The sequence below is a fragment of the Pseudoliparis swirei genome, chromosome 24 (assembly GCF_029220125.1).
Source record: "Pseudoliparis swirei isolate HS2019 ecotype Mariana Trench chromosome 24, NWPU_hadal_v1, whole genome shotgun sequence".
In the NCBI taxonomy this organism is placed as follows: Eukaryota; Metazoa; Chordata; class Actinopteri; order Perciformes; family Liparidae; genus Pseudoliparis; species Pseudoliparis swirei.
In genome coordinates, this window is record NC_079411.1 from 25370499 (window position 1) to 25389677 (window position 19179).

At 44.9% G+C, this 19179-nt stretch overlaps 1 protein-coding gene across 1 annotated transcript; it reads left to right on the forward strand.

The window, feature by feature from the left end:
- The first annotated feature begins 503 nt into the window (after nucleotides 1-503).
- nfil3-5 (nuclear factor, interleukin 3 regulated, member 5) lies at nucleotides 504-10641 on the forward strand. Its single transcript, XM_056409775.1, has 2 exons — nucleotides 504-884; nucleotides 6749-10641. The coding sequence occupies exon 2, from the start codon at nucleotides 7258-7260 to the stop codon at nucleotides 9049-9051; it is 1794 nt and encodes a 597-aa protein (XP_056265750.1). The 5' UTR covers nucleotides 504-884; nucleotides 6749-7257; the 3' UTR covers nucleotides 9052-10641.
- The last annotated feature ends 8538 nt before the right edge of the window (nucleotides 10642-19179 follow it).

Here is a 19179-nt window from a genome sequence, read left to right on the forward strand (position 1 = left end):
AAATAGAACACACTAAAAAGGAAAAGGAGAGTCCCAAGAACATATTTTCTCACAAAGCAACTTATATTTAACACCATTTTTTCAGTGAAAGTGAAATGAGGATATTTTATTTGAACTGATAGCTCATTTGCTCTTCCCAAATCATGTCCTTCTGCAGACTATGACGGCATAGCCATGTAACTCAAATACATATATTGATAGAGTTATGATAGAGTTATTATAATAATGTGTAAATTAGATTAAAACCATATTAAAATAGTTTAATCTTTTATCTTTTTGAACAATTCATTCAACTGTTGAAGGTCCACATTTGTACTGGCAATGGTGGAAGAACTTTTTATGTTATAAACTCCCGTGAAAAGCGATTGTATTACATCGTGGAGAAGATGGAGATTTAAAAAAAAAAGTATAGGCAGAGAGAGAGAGAGAGAGAGGGGAGAGAGAGAGGGAGGTATATACTCTCGCGCGAGAGAGATAGAGGACAAAAAACGTGACGAGGCAGCCTAAGAGCTGTTATGCAACCGCTGACCTACTAACACATATCTCTAGAAAGGGAGCCGGAGAAACTGGAGCAAAGTGTCCGGCAGCACACAACACACCGGCGAGCGCGAGCCAACAACACACGGGAACAGCACCGACCCACCGACTCAACCGACTCAACCCACCACGGACCCCGAGCACCGCGGGTTGCAAGAAAAGAAGGCACAAAAAAAACCTTTCGGCTTTTTTCTCTCTCTTTTTCCCGGCTGCTGCGAGGTTTCTTCTAACGGCAACAAGGAAAAGGAAAGGAAACGAGGAAACGGGAGCGAGACAGCTTTTGTGTCGGGGAAGCCTGCATTTCCCCCCTTTCTTTCTTCTCCTCCTTTGCTCCAGGACATGAAAAGGTATGTTATGACTGAGTGGAAGGCGTTTGTCTTTTGTCTCTTATCGTCTCCCGGTATTTGCTCTTTTATTCGGTGCGGTCGTGTATAAATGTGTGTTTTTTTAAAAGAGGACGACGTGCTCGCTCGTGGCCGGTTTTATTGTTCACATGGCGACGACTCTCGGCGCCGCCGGCAGACCCGCACGCGCGTCCGTGACTTTGAGACTTGTCTGCGGCTTCTTTCATGTCTCATCGAACGTGGTGCTCTGAAGGCGAAGGCGCTACTTTGTTGCATTTTCAAATGATTCGGGTTTTTGACATTTTTGTATATATATAAAAAGGGACCGGGAGAACACGGTGTTCCGGCTCCCACGTTGTGGGCTCAATGTCAAGGCGAGGTTATTTCCCGCATGGTGGTGTTTTCCAGGGAATGGGGGGCAGCGGAGGATCTCGGCTCTGTGTTGTCTGGTTGACGCAGACACACAGAGGGTACTAGCATATATTAGCTCCTGCACGTGGCATGCCGCTGTTTTTGGATGCGTTTGTCCCTCATATGTAGGTCACTAGTTCACTGTGGCTGCTTTTTATGAATTCATCTTTTTGTTGGGTGTCCATCTGAAACATCAGTGAGGATTAGCTAAAGCATGGCTTCTTTTTGGATACTGATTCATTATAAAGGTTATACTGCCAATGCCACAAATTCAATACATGTAATTAAAACTCAAGTCAGATAAGAGGATATAAATAGATTTTAATTTGAAAAAAGTCCAACATCATAATGTTTTTAGGATAGATAGCCAGTGTTAATATTTAATAAACATTTAAAGATAATTAGATAGATTATAGGGGGGGCAGGGAGACATGTTAACCAACAGTAATATATGTCTGTATATATATATTATATTTGTATTATCTTGTGTTTCTATAAAACATCAAATTTCTCGCAATATCCAGAGCATTTACCTGTGAAATTACTAACAGATGTCTAGATGTTCAAGTTCAAACGAGAAACAAAATGTCTGATTTTCATTCAAAGTGAGTCACAGTGAGTCTTCATTTTTTTGTTCTCATGAGGTGTGTTAAGTAAAGCACAGAGCTTTGCTTTGAGGGAGTTGGAGGGGATGACATAACCGGCACACAGCAGGGAGAAGCAATAAACAGCAGCTCTCTCTCGGGACAGAGAGGCCTGTAATTGATTCCCGTTCACACCCCGCTCCTTCCTCCCATCATTCATTCATAGATTAACACTAAATCCTAATTACTAAAACGGATTAGATATTTTTTGAAAAGCTTTCGTCATCGACGTAACGCAGCTGCTCAGGGTCTTTGAGTTATTTTTAATTTTGCCCTCCAAGAAACAACAAAGAACATAAAAAAAGTCTTGAATCAGAGAATAATCTTTTTTTGTTTGGTACAGAACACTTCTGTCCCCAAGAGCTTAGCAACTGACTCATAATTAAAAATAACAAGTTGAACATGCAGGAAGTGATGCAATGCATGGAAACCCTGTCTGGAGAAGGTAGGCAGAGTTCTGGCTGTTCGTCCGCCTGCTGCCAGCTGGTCTGGTTTCAGAGCCGTCTGCATTGCTCAGTCCCAGCCAGCCCTCTGAATGTAGGTCAGACCTGTATCTGGGCGAGGAGACACGAGGCACACAGGACTCGCAGAGCTTAGCAACTACGGCTACTCGACCCCATTTCCTAGTTTAGTTTCTATAAGTCAACATGTTATATATATATATATAAAACAAAAAAATAAAGATTTAAATTAGAAATATCTAGGTCACATGTTACGAATCGCAAAACACGAAACAGAACATGATGCAAATATGTAATATTTAATAATAAGGTCGTACGTATTTATTTGGAAATGCCTGATAGATTCACTCTTCCCCAAATGTGTTACTTTCTCTCAAATAGTGTATTCATTTGTAAAATCTAGAACTCTGCCGCTAACCATCAGCACAGGTAGAGGTGTGTTATTAGTCACCCATTACCTGGACTCTGGCAATAGGTCTCACGAGTTGACCTGGAAGGTTTGGATTCTTGTCTCCTATAGTTTTGTTGTTCAACGCAAAGCTCTGTGAGCAAAATGGAGGCTCCGAGCTCGGGGCCCCTTCCACGTGTGTGGTGTTGAATCACTTAAAAGATGGAGGAGGGGAAGAGGATGCCATGAGCTTTACTCACACTTGCCTTAGAGGAGGTCAGAGGTGAAGCATTCCTCCCGAGTAGCAAGTGCCTGGTGACTACTTCAGACCTGTGTTTTCTGAAAAAAAACACTGAGAACAAACTACTTACAGTAAACTGCAGTGAATCATTTGTTATAAAATGGGGAAATTAGCCTCTGGAAAAAAGAGCCAATAACTTAATGTACCTTGCACAGGTCTCTTTATTTTCCAGCTTATGTCTGGTCTTCTTTTCTGAGCATAACACGCACAGAGGACAGTGATGGGGGGGGGCATTGCAGGACATTGAGACACAGCCTGTAGCTTGTGCTGCGATGTAATAATATGCATGTGTTACACAAGATGTAAGAGAAATTCAGAGCACGTATGTTACGAGCAACAACGGCAGCCCCTCCCCATGCGGTCCTGAGAGAGAGAGAGCCTGTTATTTGTGAATTTGGCTGCAGCGATGGGTGTGTGCTCTGACGTCAATGCCATCTCTCACGATTGTTTTTTTCATCTGCTCCTGATGCGTAAGACGTCGTTAGGTTTTCCACGGCGAAAAGAGGATTCATGTTGCATGAATATATCACCGGGGGGTTTCATAGTCCGATTTTTAGGCGGATGACGACGAGAAGTTTGTGTTTTCTTTATTTTGTATTCCCCCTGATGCAGATTCTGTAAAATTCCTCTCTTATCCACCAACCCCCCCCCCCTCAGCTCTCTCTCCCTCTATTTATAGTGCTCTCTTTCCCTATCCTGGCCTCCCTCCCTTGCAGTCCCACTGACCTATTTTATGGCACACCGTCAAAGGCAGTCGTGTTTACGGCTTAGCGTCGTTTCTAGGTCAGTGGGACAGCGCAGACGTATGTACGCTTCCTTCCCGTGCGCCTTTGTTCTCCCCCCCCCCCCTAAACCCCCCTTCCTCCCTCCTCTGCACGTCTTTATGAAAAATATTGAAGGCTGGGGAGCACGGGAGGGGCTGACCTCACATTCCTCCACACGTGTTGACGGTTGTGTCCAAATACCTTTTCTGTTCGTCGTACAGAGAAGGAGGAAAATCGAAATCCTTGTTTTTGTCATCGAAGGGAAAATTCAGTTTGAAGATTGGCCCGCAGCCGGCTTAGTGCCCGAGTTACAACACAACAGACACGGGTTAACAAATGGTTAACTATTCAGAGCGGTATTTAAGCTGTTTCAAGGTCTCCAGTATGGGTTTCGTGAATGTGAGATTACGTAGCGGGGTCATTGACTCTGGGGGGAAGCAGATAAGTGGCGTAAGCAGTCTGGAGAAGATGCACATTTGATTAAATAGTAACGGCATTGACTCGGAGATCAGAAGTAAGTGGTTTTTGGAATCGGGAACAATAAACTGCAGAGCAGTGAAAGAACGTCGACGTGTGTCACTTTTGTTCGACCGGAGCACTTTCGTTCCGCTCTCTTTGGGATTTGAGTGTTTTTTTGCCCTCGTGCCATCACATTACATCACGAGAAAAGTCGGCGAAGCCTTGCTCAGGGCTGCTGTCTCTGCTCGCGTCACGTCAGGTGTCATACGCCACCGAATAGAACAAATGACAAAAACGGAAGCAAGAATATTGTCACGACGGGATTAGGGTGGACCCAAATGCACGACTCAGGAGACAGATAATGCTCATAAAGCTCCTTTACTGAAAGTATTGTCAGGAACGGAACAGACAGACAGAATATACAAACACACAGTGGACCGCTCAAGGGCTTGGTCTGAGAAACACAAGACAATCTGGCAGAGGACAAGTGGAAGTGAAGGAGCTAAATAGTGAGGGACTAATGAGGGGATGGGCTGCAGGTGAGAAGGGCGTGAGGACCAGGTGAAGGTAATGAGGGACTAACGAGGTGATCAGAGGCAGGTGAGAAGGGCGTGAGGACCAGGTGAAGGGAATGAGAGACTAACGAGGTGATCAGAGGCAGGTGAAGGGAGTTGGATTGACGAGATGGGAAGCAGGATCTGGAATGACATGATAGTGACAGGATGAAAACAACTAATACAAAAAGGAAGGCGTGGAGCTAAACTGTTACAAATAGAAATGAGGTGCTACAGCTGTTACAAAATATATATTGTATCTATCAGACGCTTCAATAGCACAATTAAAATACTCCTCTGACACCAATATGTTATTTGCATACATGTGTTGATTGTTTGATAAACAAATTAAAAGTTGCTTCTCAATTATGAAAATGACAGAGAAACTAACTGGACTGCGGTCAGGCCGGGACGTTTATTTCGATAAGTTAGTGTCCATCAAACTATAATTGTGCCAGTTTCCTCTCTGGAAAATAGCTAATGGGAAAGATGAGGCTAATAAAAGTGATGACGTTCGCTCACATTTGTGCCACGCTTAATTCCAGTGTTGCTGCGAATGAAAATGGACACCTGTGGAGGCCTTGTTACCCACCGGCACCGTGACCTAGATTATTACATATTCTCTCGATGTGTGTGTGTGTGTGTGTCATGGAAAGATGTTTTCGTGTTTGTAATGGACTCCGTGGGCCAGTGTAGTGATGGGTTTTTAATGACTTCATATGAGAAACAAAGGAATCCGGCAAAAAACAAGTGCAGATCTAGTTATTGCATAACGTTGGGCTGCCGTCAACGTCCGCATTCAGCGTGGTTATTAATGCACAACACGTTGGGTGGCCGTTGCATAAGGATGTTCAGCAGATGTGTAAATTCAGACGGTGTGACAGCAACTAGAGAAACCGAGACATTGCCGCTCCTCCTCACCCACAGCAGGGTTCGTACGGTCACGGAAAACCTGGAAAAGTCATGGAATTTTAAAATGGTCTTTTCCAGGCCTGGAAAAGTCATGGAAAAAACGTAAATCCTAAAAGTTTTGGAAAAGTCATGGAAATTTGTTATAATGACGTGTTCATTTACACCGAGTTTTAAATAATTAATGTGATTTTTAAAGAAAGACGCAATCAATACGCAACATTTTCTATATTTTTCATGTTTATACCGAGATTTCAGATTTCAGTTTCAGAAAAGTCATGGTCAAAATGTGTAAGAACCCTGCATAGACACACACACACACACACATACTGCCTCACACAGATGTGTCCCCTCCCATAGGACCATTTCAGCCTCTCCATGAGATCGATGTAACTACTTTAAATCTTGTCCCTCGTGGTGCATTTAAAAAATATATAAATTGAAATCACGCTTGCCCATAATTTGTTTTCATCGTTTACCGGATTATACGATGTCATCGTGTGTGTGACGATGCATCGTATCCTCGTCCATTCCCGGCCTCCCTCACCCCTCGTGTCTGCGGAGCTGGCGCCAGGTCATCCGGGTTGAGGCCTGTTACGTGACTCTGACAGCGGCGTCTTACACAAGAGCTCTGCAGCGGCAGCACAGGCAGTATGTTTAATCCCAGCCACGCTGTGCTGCTACAGACACTCGTTTCTCTGTAAAGTCAATACATCAAAGACAAGAAAGACAATCATAACCGAATTTTGGGGGATTATGCCATAGATCTTTGTCGCAGGTTGAATTGTGATTGTGTATCGATCTCAAGCCCTCGAGGTTACACTCAAAGGACCCACATTTAAGCTTTGCACTACACTTCATAAATCTATTTTCCCCTGTCTGAAACATATATGTTGCAAAAAAAACGGCAGCGTTTTTTTTTACAGTTTATCTAACGCTCTCTCCCCCTTTCTCCCCCCCTCTCTCCATAACACAGTTAGTGGTCAGCAAACAAGCAGCACAGAAGTTGGATCCTGAACTACGCAGACGGACCTACATCCTCTGGAAGACACACAGAGTGCAGCAACTTGACTGAAAGACGCCGATAAACTCCAAATCACACGCAACGAAACTTTGGAGACGACTCTGATCTGATTGCGAGGTCCACCGAAAGACTCTTTGTCTGAAAAATACAAACTTGTTTCCTTTATCCTTTGTTTCCTCGTTCAGAACACGAGTTCAATGTCTGCGGTTTTCCACCTCTTTTTGATCTTCTTGGCCAATATGGACACTTGAACGTTTTCGATCGAGATAATAAGAAACAGAAATCGATGAGGCTATCCCCTTCAAGGAGCACGATTACCTCATCGAGACGTTTTTGCCGATCCTACAACTTAGGTCCAACTGCTTAGGCGCAAAAGCAGAAGGCTCGTATAGTTTTACATTTTCTCCCTCTCCCCTTTACCCTTTGCTTGAGTTACTCTCTTGCCCCCAGCAGGGAAAAAAATGGAAAGTCTGAGTCTACACATTCCATCCACCAGCAACAAAAATGCCATGGAGGTCGATAATTTCTCCTCCTACAGCGGCAGCATCCCATCCCCGACCCCTGAAGGTGGAGGGCGGGCCGGCCGCCCGTCCAAAGGCTCCAAGTCCAGCGCGAGCTGCCGTCGCAAGCGCGAGTTCATCTCCGACGAGAAGAAAGACGCCTCCTACTGGGAGAAGCGGCGGAAGAACAACGAGGCGGCCAAGCGCTCGCGGGAAAAGCGTCGCCTCAACGACATGGTGCTGGAGAACCGGGTCATGGCGCTGAACGAGGAGAACGTCCGCATCAAAACGGAGCTCCTCCAGCTCAAGTTGCGCTTTGGCCTCATCAGCACCGCCACCTACATGGAAAAAAGCCAGCAGCTTTCCAACAGCGTCGCTGCCGCCGCCGCCGCCGCCGGCGCCAACGGCAGCGGCGGGAGCGGCGACGGCACGCCGAACGGCAACGCTTACCTCTCGAGCAGCGGCTACTCCAGCGCGTCCCAGGTGATGCTGAACTCGGACTCGTCTGAGACCGAACAGCACCAGTACTCCCCCCGGGGCTCCGACTCCGACATGTCCGACGGCTCCTCCAGAGACAGCCCGGAGCCCGCGGGCTTCAACATCAAGACGGAGCCCTCCGGCGGCACGGAGACGGCCCGGCTGGAGAGCGGCGGGGCGTCCGACGGCATGCAAGGCGGGGCTTACGACGCCAACCACGCCGCACTGGTTTCTCCTCACCAGCAGAACGTGCCATTGGCTGAAAGTGTCATGGACTACCAGCAGCAGCAGCAGCAGCAGCAGCAGCAGCAGCAGCAGCAGCAGCGCCACGTGGAGGCCTCCGGTCCAGCACCTCCGGTGGCGTCCGCGCAGCGCAGCGTCATCTTGTACCGCTCCAGCAGCGGCTGTTACCCCGTGGAGACCCCGAGGCCCGAGGACCAGCAGCGCCGGCCGCCGCAGCCGGCCCGGCACTCGCCGGCCGCGACCGTCACGGAGGTGGCCGAGAAACTCGAGAGGACGAAGACGGCGGACTCGCCGGAGTACGAATACGCCGGCGATCGCGCGGAGGAGCCGCGGCAAAGCTACGACCCCGTCGGCCACCGCGAGCACTACGGCTACCGGGGCGAGGGGAGGAGCCTCCAGCACGCAGAGAGCCACCAGAACCCCTTCGCCCCGGATCTGATCAACAACACGGAGGAGGGCGAGTCCTCCTTCCCGCAGCACAGCGGCTACCTCGACGCGCTGCACCGAGACCCGCCCGTGCTCACGTACGAGGGAGGGCCGCGAGCCGCCGGTTTCTTCCAGGAGAGCTCCTCCACTAAAGACACGTCGTCCAGCGACGGCGACCCTCGCAGCTCCGACAAAGACGGCTCCACGGACGACGAGTCCCCCTGCTCGTCCTCCTCGGATGTCGGCGGCTTCCACCCGAAGGCGGCGGCGGGGGCGGCGGCGGGGGGGGCGGCGGGTTCGCACGGCGAGTTCCTGGCGGAGGTCAAAGGCACCGCCCTGCCCCACAAGCTCCGCCTCAAATACAGAGCGGTGGCCAACGGGGCGGCGGGACTGCAGATGGAGGCGACGGTCGGCACCTCCATGTCCCCCTCTCCCTCTTTGCCTCAGCACCCTTACCTGGCTCTCCCCAGCAACCACCACGGCGCCCACGGCAACGGGGAGAGCAAAGAGGCGGAGAATGAGATGGTGTGTGCGGAGGAGGAGGTGGATTCTCTAAATGAGAGACAGGAGGGAGGGGAAAAGGGATCCAGCAGCAGGAACAAGAGGTGAGATTAAGGACACATGGGAACATTTCCACGACCTCACATCGCCACCGTACTCCTGGGTGAGGATGTGATGTCACCACGTTTCACTGTGTCACCTGTTCCTCTTCCCTTTCGCCCTTTCGCTCTTCTCCTACCTCCCATCTACCCCTCTAATGACAATGATGGATCACTTAATGAGGGAGGGGGGCCAGAATGAAACTCTCCAGAGGTTTGGAGACTGGGATATTCCTCTGGGGGAAAAATCCAAAACATTATTCAATTATTCATTATTTGTAAACTGCCTCGGTGGCTCGGCCGGCATTTCTAGTGGCATTATGGGAACATTCCTTTGACCAAAGAATACACAATCCCTCCTGTAGCGTCAAAAGAGTTGCATTCTTCCTTCCTCTGAACACACCTGTACCATTTGACCCCCCCCCCCCCCCTCACCCCAGCCCTTCTTACCATCTGCACACACAAGTCCCCTTTTCACCTCTGAAGCACTTAGATTGTATATTACTGTGACACACATTTGCATATAAGGAATATATATTTTAAGAAGAAAAATGTGGCAAAAAAATAAACAAAACAAAAAATCAAGCAGCGGGATGCGGAATTCATCGACTTCAAAGTGATTTCTTCTCGTCGAGACACCTTGTACAGACACTGTTTGTCTCTAGAAAATGACTCCACGACTTTGTCGTCGAGTCACAACTTGTTTGAAAAAAAAGAAGAAAGGTACACTTTTTTTCAGGGCCCTCATTCAGCTGATTTGTAATTTGTTATTTGACACTCGACGTTGTCCAAAACCGTCCCGGCCACTTATTCACATATCAGTCACGGCTACGCAGTCACACATTGCTGTTTGCAAAACCTGACAAGCACAAGGCCGTTCAACGAAAATCAATACATCTTCATTTCCAGACAACTATTGTCTGTCCGATAAATATAAATGTCTCTCCGGTCGCAAAACCAGCAAAGCTGCTCTCTCTCTCGCTCTCTCTCTCTCTCTCTCTCTTCATCAGGTGCCTCTTGATTGTGTTGTCCCTCGTCCCGACGTGGCAAAATGTCTTAACAGTCCCACTCTGCACTGAGTTGTTTTACCTACAATGTGTACACGTTTTTAACTGTTTCACGTTCTGGTGCCTGCCTCCCTGGCCACTATGTATAAATGTAAAGTTGTCTCTCTCTATCTCTTGTATACTGCTGTCGTTATTTTTTTTAAATATTGTTATTTTTTATTATATTCGGTTATTATTTTTGGGCTATTATTATTATTACGTGCATTTTTTTCTTCTTGTCATCCTGTTGTGACGTCTTTGCCCTATGGCTCTTCCTGGTTGTGCTGTGTGATTTTTACCCATGATGCCCCTCTTCGCCCCAGTTACCATTTGTACTCTGTGTTACCGTATAACCTTTTGTTGTGTGCCGGAAAAAAAGAAAAGTCTTTCCGAAAAATGGAGGGAAAAAAAGACAATTTGAACACGGCTTGTCCAGAAGTGATTATGTATTGCTATACTTCATGTGGATATGCAAAAATGATGACAAAAACACACTTTTTTTGATTGTGAAATATTCAAAATGGAGAAAAATAAATAAACGGTTGTTGAATTTATTCACATCTCTTTTGAACTTTTTGAGTCGCTCTTCTGAAATGTGTATCGAACGTGACGCAGAAGACCAAATTAGTTGATTCACAGCTCGCAGACGGCAACGTCCCAGTCTGCCAGGACTGCCGACGCAGACGAGGAAAACTCCCCTTCATCACTTTGTTCCGCCCGCCTGCTGGCGGAGAGTCAGTCAAACGAGTTGGAACAACTCGAGGAACCTCGTGGAATATATTTACAGTGGCTACGGAAAGTATTCAGACCCCTTTACATTGTCCACTCTATGTTTCATTGCAGCCATTTTGCTAAAATCAAAAAAGTTCATTTTATTTCTCATTCATGTTCACTCGGCACCCCATCTGGACAGAAAAAAACAAATGTAGAAATCTTAGCAAATTTATTAAAAAAGAAAAACTGAAATATCACATGGTCATAAGTATTCAGACCCTTTGCTCAGTATTGAGTAAGAAGCCTTTTGAGCTCGTGCAGCCAGGAGGCTTCTTGGGAATGACGCAACACGTTTTTCACACCTGGATTTGGGGATCCTCTCCCGCCCCGTCAGGTGGGATGCTGAATGTTGGTGGACAGACATGTTCGGGTCTCTCCAGAGATGCTCCGTTGGGTTTAGGTCAGGTATATCACTGTCGCCTATATATAATACGCTGCAATGAAGGCCAAAACGTCCACATTACAAACGGATATATTCAGTAGATCAAATATTACATATTTTTCATTTTTCATTTTGACCTTTCCATGACCTTGACCTTTGACCCGATTGATCCCAAAATCTAATCAAATGGTCCCCGGATAATAACCAATCATCCCACCAAATTTCATGCGATTCAGTTTAAACCTTTTTTTGTTATGCGAGGAACACGCATACAAATAAATAAATACACGGCGATCAAAACATAACCTTCCGCATTTTCAATGCGAAGGTAAAAAATGCGTTACAAGATCCTGTATAGAAAAAGAGCAGAAATAGACTCATAAATGTAACATTATAGAAAATGTCGTACAGGGAAAATTAAAGCAGCACTGAATTTGAATACAAAAAATTACTGTTTTTTAATGTGAAAGAAGTTGGCCGGAGGCTTGAGAGTTATCAGAGACTGTAATTCCCCTCTAGCTCTTTTTTTTATGGGCAAATTAAAGGCAATATTTTCTTGAAGTGGTTGCTATGCACTTTATAAAATGATCTCATGTCACATGTTGCCTTTGAAGCAATTGTTCCGCAGCTCTGATCTAGCCAAATCAAAATAGTTGTCAAAGAAAAACTACACTATTTATTTTTTAAACTTATAGAAAGCGCAAGAAAACAGGAGAGTTTGAATGTAGACTTCAAAGTACCAACGCCGTGGAGCATTGAGATGAATCAGGAAGTGGAATAAACCCGACTCGGATAAAAAGCGGAGCAAACCGGCTCCTTTTACACGCCTTTAAAAACCACACACTCAGGCGGTATTTCATCACTTCCACATAAGCGACATTACATAACAGCTTTCTGTTGACCAGAAATGAGCAAACGCTCTAACAGATGTGCTTCAGCCGGACAAAGGAAAGGAGAGAAGGCTCCCAGAAGGAAACGGCACAAACAAAGTTACGCAACAAGTCTTGGGAGAAAACATGCGTCAGACCGCGTGGCAGCCGCCATCTGACCCCGACGTTAAAGAAGCAATGGCTGATGGGAATGGGCAGGGCGTGTATCGCCGCCGAAGGAACACGAGCCCATCAGATACGGACGGGATTTCAAGGAAACGCTCAAATGACGTGAGAGTCTCATGGACAGGGTCAACAGAGACTTCGTATAACTGATTAAACACCGCGACGCAAAGTACACGCATCCACGTTTAACTCCTTGTGTGCATGATAGCTCGTCCTTCATCTCGGTGGAGGAGGAGGAGGAGGAGGAGGAGAAGGAGGAGGAGGAGGAGGAGCATGTGGCCTCACAGAGACCTGCTGATCTTGTGCGTTGACCTCTGACCTTGCACGCCAGCGAGAACAAGGTGACATTCCTGAGAAAACCCGCAACGCTATTATCCTCATTCTGTCTCCTACTCCTTCCACTTCTTACATCCTCTGTGTCTCTCGCTCTCTCTCTTTCATGCTTTTTTCCCTTCTTCTCCCCCAACCCATATTTGAGCTGTAAAAAAGACTGTTTTGTGTTGCGCGGAGCTCGTGAAAAAAAAACGACCCGGAGAGTTAAAGTAGGTCAGTGAGGAGGCATGGGAGAGGATGGAGGGGAGGGAGAGAAAGAGAGAGAGGTTATTCAGAGGGAAGGGCAGAGGGAGGGAGGGAGGGTTACGTCACATGCCTCTGCCGTCTAAACTTGAATAAACTCATAAAGAAGCTCTCTCTCTCGTCTCTCGTCTCTCTCTCTCTCGTCTCGTCTCTCTCGTCTCTCTCTCGTCTCTCTCTCGTCTCTCTCGTCTCTCTCGTCTCTCTCGCTCTCTCTCTCTCTCTCGTCTCTCTCTCGTCTCTCGTCTCTCTCGCTCTCTCTCTCTCGCTCTCTCGTCTCTCTCGTCTCTCTCTCTCTCTCTCTCGTCTCTCTCTCTCTCTCTCTCGTCTCTCTCTCTCTCTCGTCTCTCGTCTCTCTCGTCTCTCTCGTCTCTCTCTCGTCTCTCTCTCTCTCTCTCGTCTCTCTCTCTCTCTCTCTCTCTCGTCTCTCTCTCGTCTCTCTAGTCTCTCTCTCGTGTCTCTCTCGTTGCTGCCTGAGGGCGCGTCGATGCCTCCGTTTGACGTTCATTACGCACACGGACCGATTATCGCATCAAACGATAATCGGATCATCTATTGGAAATCTTCCTGACGATCGGAGATCGTCATTCCTGCCTGAAAGTGTTCTCGTGACGTCCGATGAAAGCCCGGAGCTCGTGGTGGTCGTTCATTGATTTGAGTGGAATGTGGGTCAAGCGTCAAGGAGCTTTGTAAACATCCACTTGGGTCTCGAGACGTAAGCTGACAAAAACGTTGGACATTTTAGTTTGACCTCATTTAGATTTGTCACACACACACACACACACAGACACACACAGACACACACACACCATTAAAATCCACCAGTCTCTCAGGTGTCCGACTCTGGATTTTTAACTTTGTACTCAATGAAGTCAATGAAAGCTGGTAAGTCACAACAAGGAGTGTGTTTGTGTGTGTGTGTGTGTGTGTGTGTGTGTGTCTGTTGGCCCTGTGCTCCCTGCGGTGATCAACAGCCCTGGCTGGTTATATGCGCATGCAGATGTAGGTCAGAGCAGCAGGGATGGGAGAGATGGATGAAGTTGGCAAGTGTTGTGTGTGTGTGTGTGTGTGTGTGTTATCAGTGTGTGTGTGTTATCAGTGTGTGTGTGTCATCAGTGTGTGTTCACACGTCTATGTCAGGTTGTTATTCGGTTGTCCACACACCGGGTCGTACGGGGTTACATCACGCCGAGCAGATGTCGAACCGGAGAAATGTGTAGGAGCTCGACGGTGGAGAAAGTTAAAGTGACATTCACTGAGAGTGCACATATCAGATGTTTGCTTTTCAAAATAAAACCCTCATAAAGTTTAAATCACGAGGGTCTGCAAATAACTTATGGCAAATAATAAACAAATATTTTATAACATCAAATAATATTTTTTTTAAAGCTTGTTAGCACCAACATGCAAGACAATTTTAATTAAAGTATTATAGGATTCATATAGGATCAGAATCAGAACCAAGTATGTTGGACATAAGAGGAATTTGTCTTGGTGGGTGGTAATAAAACAAATTAGACGAATTAACACGGTGCAAGAAATATGAAAATGTTAAATTTACAATTAAATGTACAATAGACGATGGCAGAATCTAACATTTAAATAAAATGTAGACAGATGATAATACTCCACACAAGTGTACTGTAGAGACCTGTTTTTAGATAAGACATTCTAAATAAGGCTAATCATGTTGAAATTATCCTATATTTTATGTAATATTATACGCAGGTTCTAGACACATGAATACTGGTCACGGGAAAGTTTTCCATTTCAAGAATGAATAACTCTGGTATGCAGTTCATCGATTATTAAACGCGTGTGTGACGTGATGCTCATGGAGAGTCTCTGTGAGGCTTTTTAGAGCGAATAATAAACCTCAGGTGCTTTTCCAACCGTCATGTCCTGTGGTTTATTGTTGTAATTAGAATAAATATGTGGTGTTGTGGATCAAGTTTTGCAGTACATGTTTAGTTTAAGTGTTTATATTCATAAGAGTTTCGTAACACTTGGCGAAAAGACAGCTTCTCATTGTTCACATGTGTTTTATTTGAATGAATGGGGCTCAGATTGCGTAAACGCCTGCAGGGAAAAGTCTGGAAGAGAAAAACTAGAAAAACGACTTTGTTGAACACGCTCGGCTGGCTGCGGTCCACGAGAGCGATGTTCAACCCGACATCGAGACACCGAGACATCGAGACACAGAGACATCGAGACACCGGGACACCGAGGAACCAAGACATAGAGACATCGAGACACAGAGACATCGGGACACCGAGGAACCGAGACATCGAGAAACAGAGACATCGAGACACAGAGACATCTATATATGAATGTCATCGAATTAATGTTTACGCTAGTAAGAACTAATTTCTTTTTTATTTGTTCCATATAGCTCTTACGGGGATATCTAGAAATTAAATGAAAAAGGAGAAACTCTTACATTTATGTTCGTTAATACGGCTCATGGTTGAACATGAATAAAAGCAATTCTGGAAACATCCGTAGCTTCGCTATTGTCCGGCTGGGGTCCGCTACAAGCAGTGTGTCGAATCTAGTGACATCTAGTGGTGAGTTTGCAGATTGCAACAAAGTAAATACCCCCCTGCTCTCCCCTTCCTCTCCAAGACTGCGGAGATGTTAGCCGACGCGTGTCGATGCTGCGGTATCCTTCAGCGCCTTTTAGGAGCAACGAAACTGAGACAAACGGGCGGCGTCACCACGGTTACCACAGTTTCACAAGTGTGTCGGAGGACTACGGAGGCTTTTGGGTAACGCGTGCACAGCCTTTCTTTTTTTTAAGCCGCAAAAGTTTGCAGTTCAAGTTTTAAAACATACTTTTTAAATATTTTGAATGAAGTGAGAAAACTTGCAACAAAAACCCTGAATGTGACGTTGACCTCTGACCTCTGACCCTCCCACAGTTCGAAGATAGCAAGTGATTACAGACTTGTGGGCTTGCGAGCGTAAGGAAGACGTAGCTATCTTTTAACCACATATTTATATTACATCGATACTTCATGTTACACACACAGAGCCGGCAGTGTGCTGCTTCATCAAGTATTCATGCCCACTCTGCGTTTTTCCATGTAAGCCAAAATTATTGGAGCGCCGGCAGCCGCCTGACAAACAACACGTTGAAGCTGTGGTGTGTGTTAGGTAACCTGCAGGCCTTCGTGGTGGTTAAGTGGATTAACCCCTTTAGATTAGTCTCAGCCATTTCTCCCATCTGTCTACTGTTACACCACAGAGCTGCTACTGAACAGCCAACACAGGACACACACACACACACACACACACACACAGATACACAAGAAAACAAGACGAGAGGCATTAGAAATATGTTTACGTAAATCTTCTCCCACTGAAATATTGCACTATGTGACTGGACCGGCACAACCCCCCCCCCCCCCCCCGTGCAGTATGCGTATCCCTCCATACTGACAGCTTTAGACTTAATGTATTTTTGTATCGTTGAATTTACTTTCCAACAACTCATGATATAAGTATGTTTACTATGAATTTTCTGACTAAAGCCTAAAACCAAGTTATCAATTTGTTTTCATTTGTGGAGGGCTCATGATTTATTTTTTATTGATCGGCAGCATAATTACACGTAAACTTGAACTCTAATCTCCGAATATCCATTCACAAATGTAACAAAATATTTAATAATTAATTCAATTATGGGCAATATTTTATATTTGTTTTCCAATTTCTTAAATATAAGGCGTGTTTGGTATTAATCATCATAATACATTCATCAATATATTGAGCAATATGATTTTTATGTGCACATAGAAACTCTTGCCATGCTCTCTGCTCAGGAATCTTCCTCACTTAAAATGTTGAACAATTTATCCTTCAACAAAGCCAACATATTTCCAGGCAAATAAAAATTAAGCACACTTATCCAATTGTACATTTTGATACAGATACAGAACAAATAAATCATATAGATTGTATGATTTATTATTATTCAAAAGTGTATTTATTATTATTATTATATATTATTATTAATTACGTTTAATTATTTATTAAGTTTAATTATTATTATTAAAAAAGTTGTATAGTTGTTGCACAGAAGGACCGCCCCTTTTGCTGTGAGGTGACACCGCCATGCAGCCCTGATTTATTATTGCATTACATGTAATCAACAACTCATCAGGAACATGATCCTAATGGCCCTCCACAGACAAAATTAAGCTCTTTGTAACTTCGCTTTAGGCTTTTCATCAGAATAAGTGTCAAAATAAACAAAAAATAATAATAATGCAAAACAGCCACAAAGAGACACTATTATATATCGAGAACATCGCCCCAAAAATACAGCACCAGCAGACATGGTCATGCTTATAGGTGAGGGACCAGGTTGGCCCCAAATGTTTCTGTTTATAAAGAACGTCTGTAAAATGTTGCACTAAAAAAAATATATAATTACTATTACTACTGAAACAAACTACTGATGCTTTCTTGTTTTTGGCTGCAGGTCAAATTTCCATTCAAATGATTTTTTTTTCCATGAAACCCAAATCACGTCAAACTAATTGCAGCTCCAGTCTACCGAGCTGAACGTGAGACTAATTTATATTTGTCTCTCACATGATACCCATTGACTGAACGGCTTGTCAGCCAATCAATTGATTCGACAGTCTGTAACCCCATGACAGGAAGGAGAGAGGGGGGGGGGGGGGGGGGAGAGATCTGGCCCCGCACAAACGGGAAGTCAATAAGAATAAATTAGCCACGAGGCCCCAGGGCAGAGGAGGACAACAAGAAGCCCCAAGTGAGGAAAAAGAGACTCTGCTGTTCCAAAAACAAACAAATGCCTTTCTGTAATATAAGTGCTAAGGAAAAGATCAAATAGATAAGAATCAAATAAAAGAAACCAATAACGAGGATCAAAAGCATAAACAGAAGAGAAGAAATAAAGGAGCTAGTATATTTGAGCCATTAAACAAGCGACACACACACACACACACACACACACACACACACAATTTGCATTGTGCATTCATAGATCAAACCCTTCTCCTACAGGTAAGGTGTTAATATTGAGTGAGTGTTCAAAATATGGAAATGAGAGCTCCAATAACATGTAGAACTGGCCAGACAGGTTCTAACCTCTATACACCCCCCACCCACCCACCTCAGTTTCAAGTTTTTTATTGTCACATCCCCTTTTATACAAGTATAATCGGTTCGTGAAATTCTTATGTGCAAAACACCCGACAGCAGTAGCAGACTAAAAAAAGAATAAGAATGAGAATAAACTATACAATATCCACACACAAAAAAGAAGAAAGTATTAACAATATATATATAAAACAATGTAATAGAATATACATCATGGCAATATATATATATAAAACAATGTAATAAAATATACACTTTTTTTGAGACTATATATATATATATATGTATATACATACAATATATATATACAATATATATATATATAAACAATGTAATAAAATATACACCATGGCCATAGATATTCACAGAATATGTTCTGGTGTGTAGTGTTAATGAGGGTCTCAGTCCTTGTTCAGCAGCCTGATGGCCTGACTGAAGAAGCTGTCCCTCAGTCTGTTTGTGCGGCACTTGATACTGCAGTATCGCCTGCCTGACGGTAGAAGGGTGAACAGTTTGTGGCCGGGGTGGTTATTGTCTTTCATCATCCGTTTGGCCCTGGCCACGCACCGCTTGGTGTATATGTCCAGGATGGAGGGAAGCTCACCTCCAACGATGTACTGTGCCGACCGCACCACCCTCTGTAGTGCCCTACACACAGACAGACAGACACACACACACACAGTGACATCTGTCACTTTGACCTGCTCTGACCTCATGCTGTTTACCGTTTCGTCAGGGGCCAAAGGCAGGAGAGCAACCTTGTTGACCCGGGCCTCTTCTCCTCACTCCTCTTTTTGCAGCGTTTCTGCAGATCTGTAGTCTGAGACGACAGTGTTTTTATCTGAGCTCTCTTTATATTGCCTAAAATGTAGGTCACCCTGAAAAAACTGGAGGTCTGATGGAGGATAAACCAGTTTGTTTGGCGTTGAATGTTAAACTGTGAGCAGAGCGAGACGAAATATTCAAAGCGATGGTGTTTGGCGCCCCCTGGTGGTCAGATGTGATCCGTGTTTATCCAGAGTTCAGTTACAGTTTCATTAAATGTCAATCTCTGGACAATCTACTGTATACAAAGCAGAGCTCATTTAAATATTACAAATAATAATGTATAAACTGAAGCCGACATTTTATATTCACTATAACAGTGAACCAACAGCCCAAATACTAGCATCTGC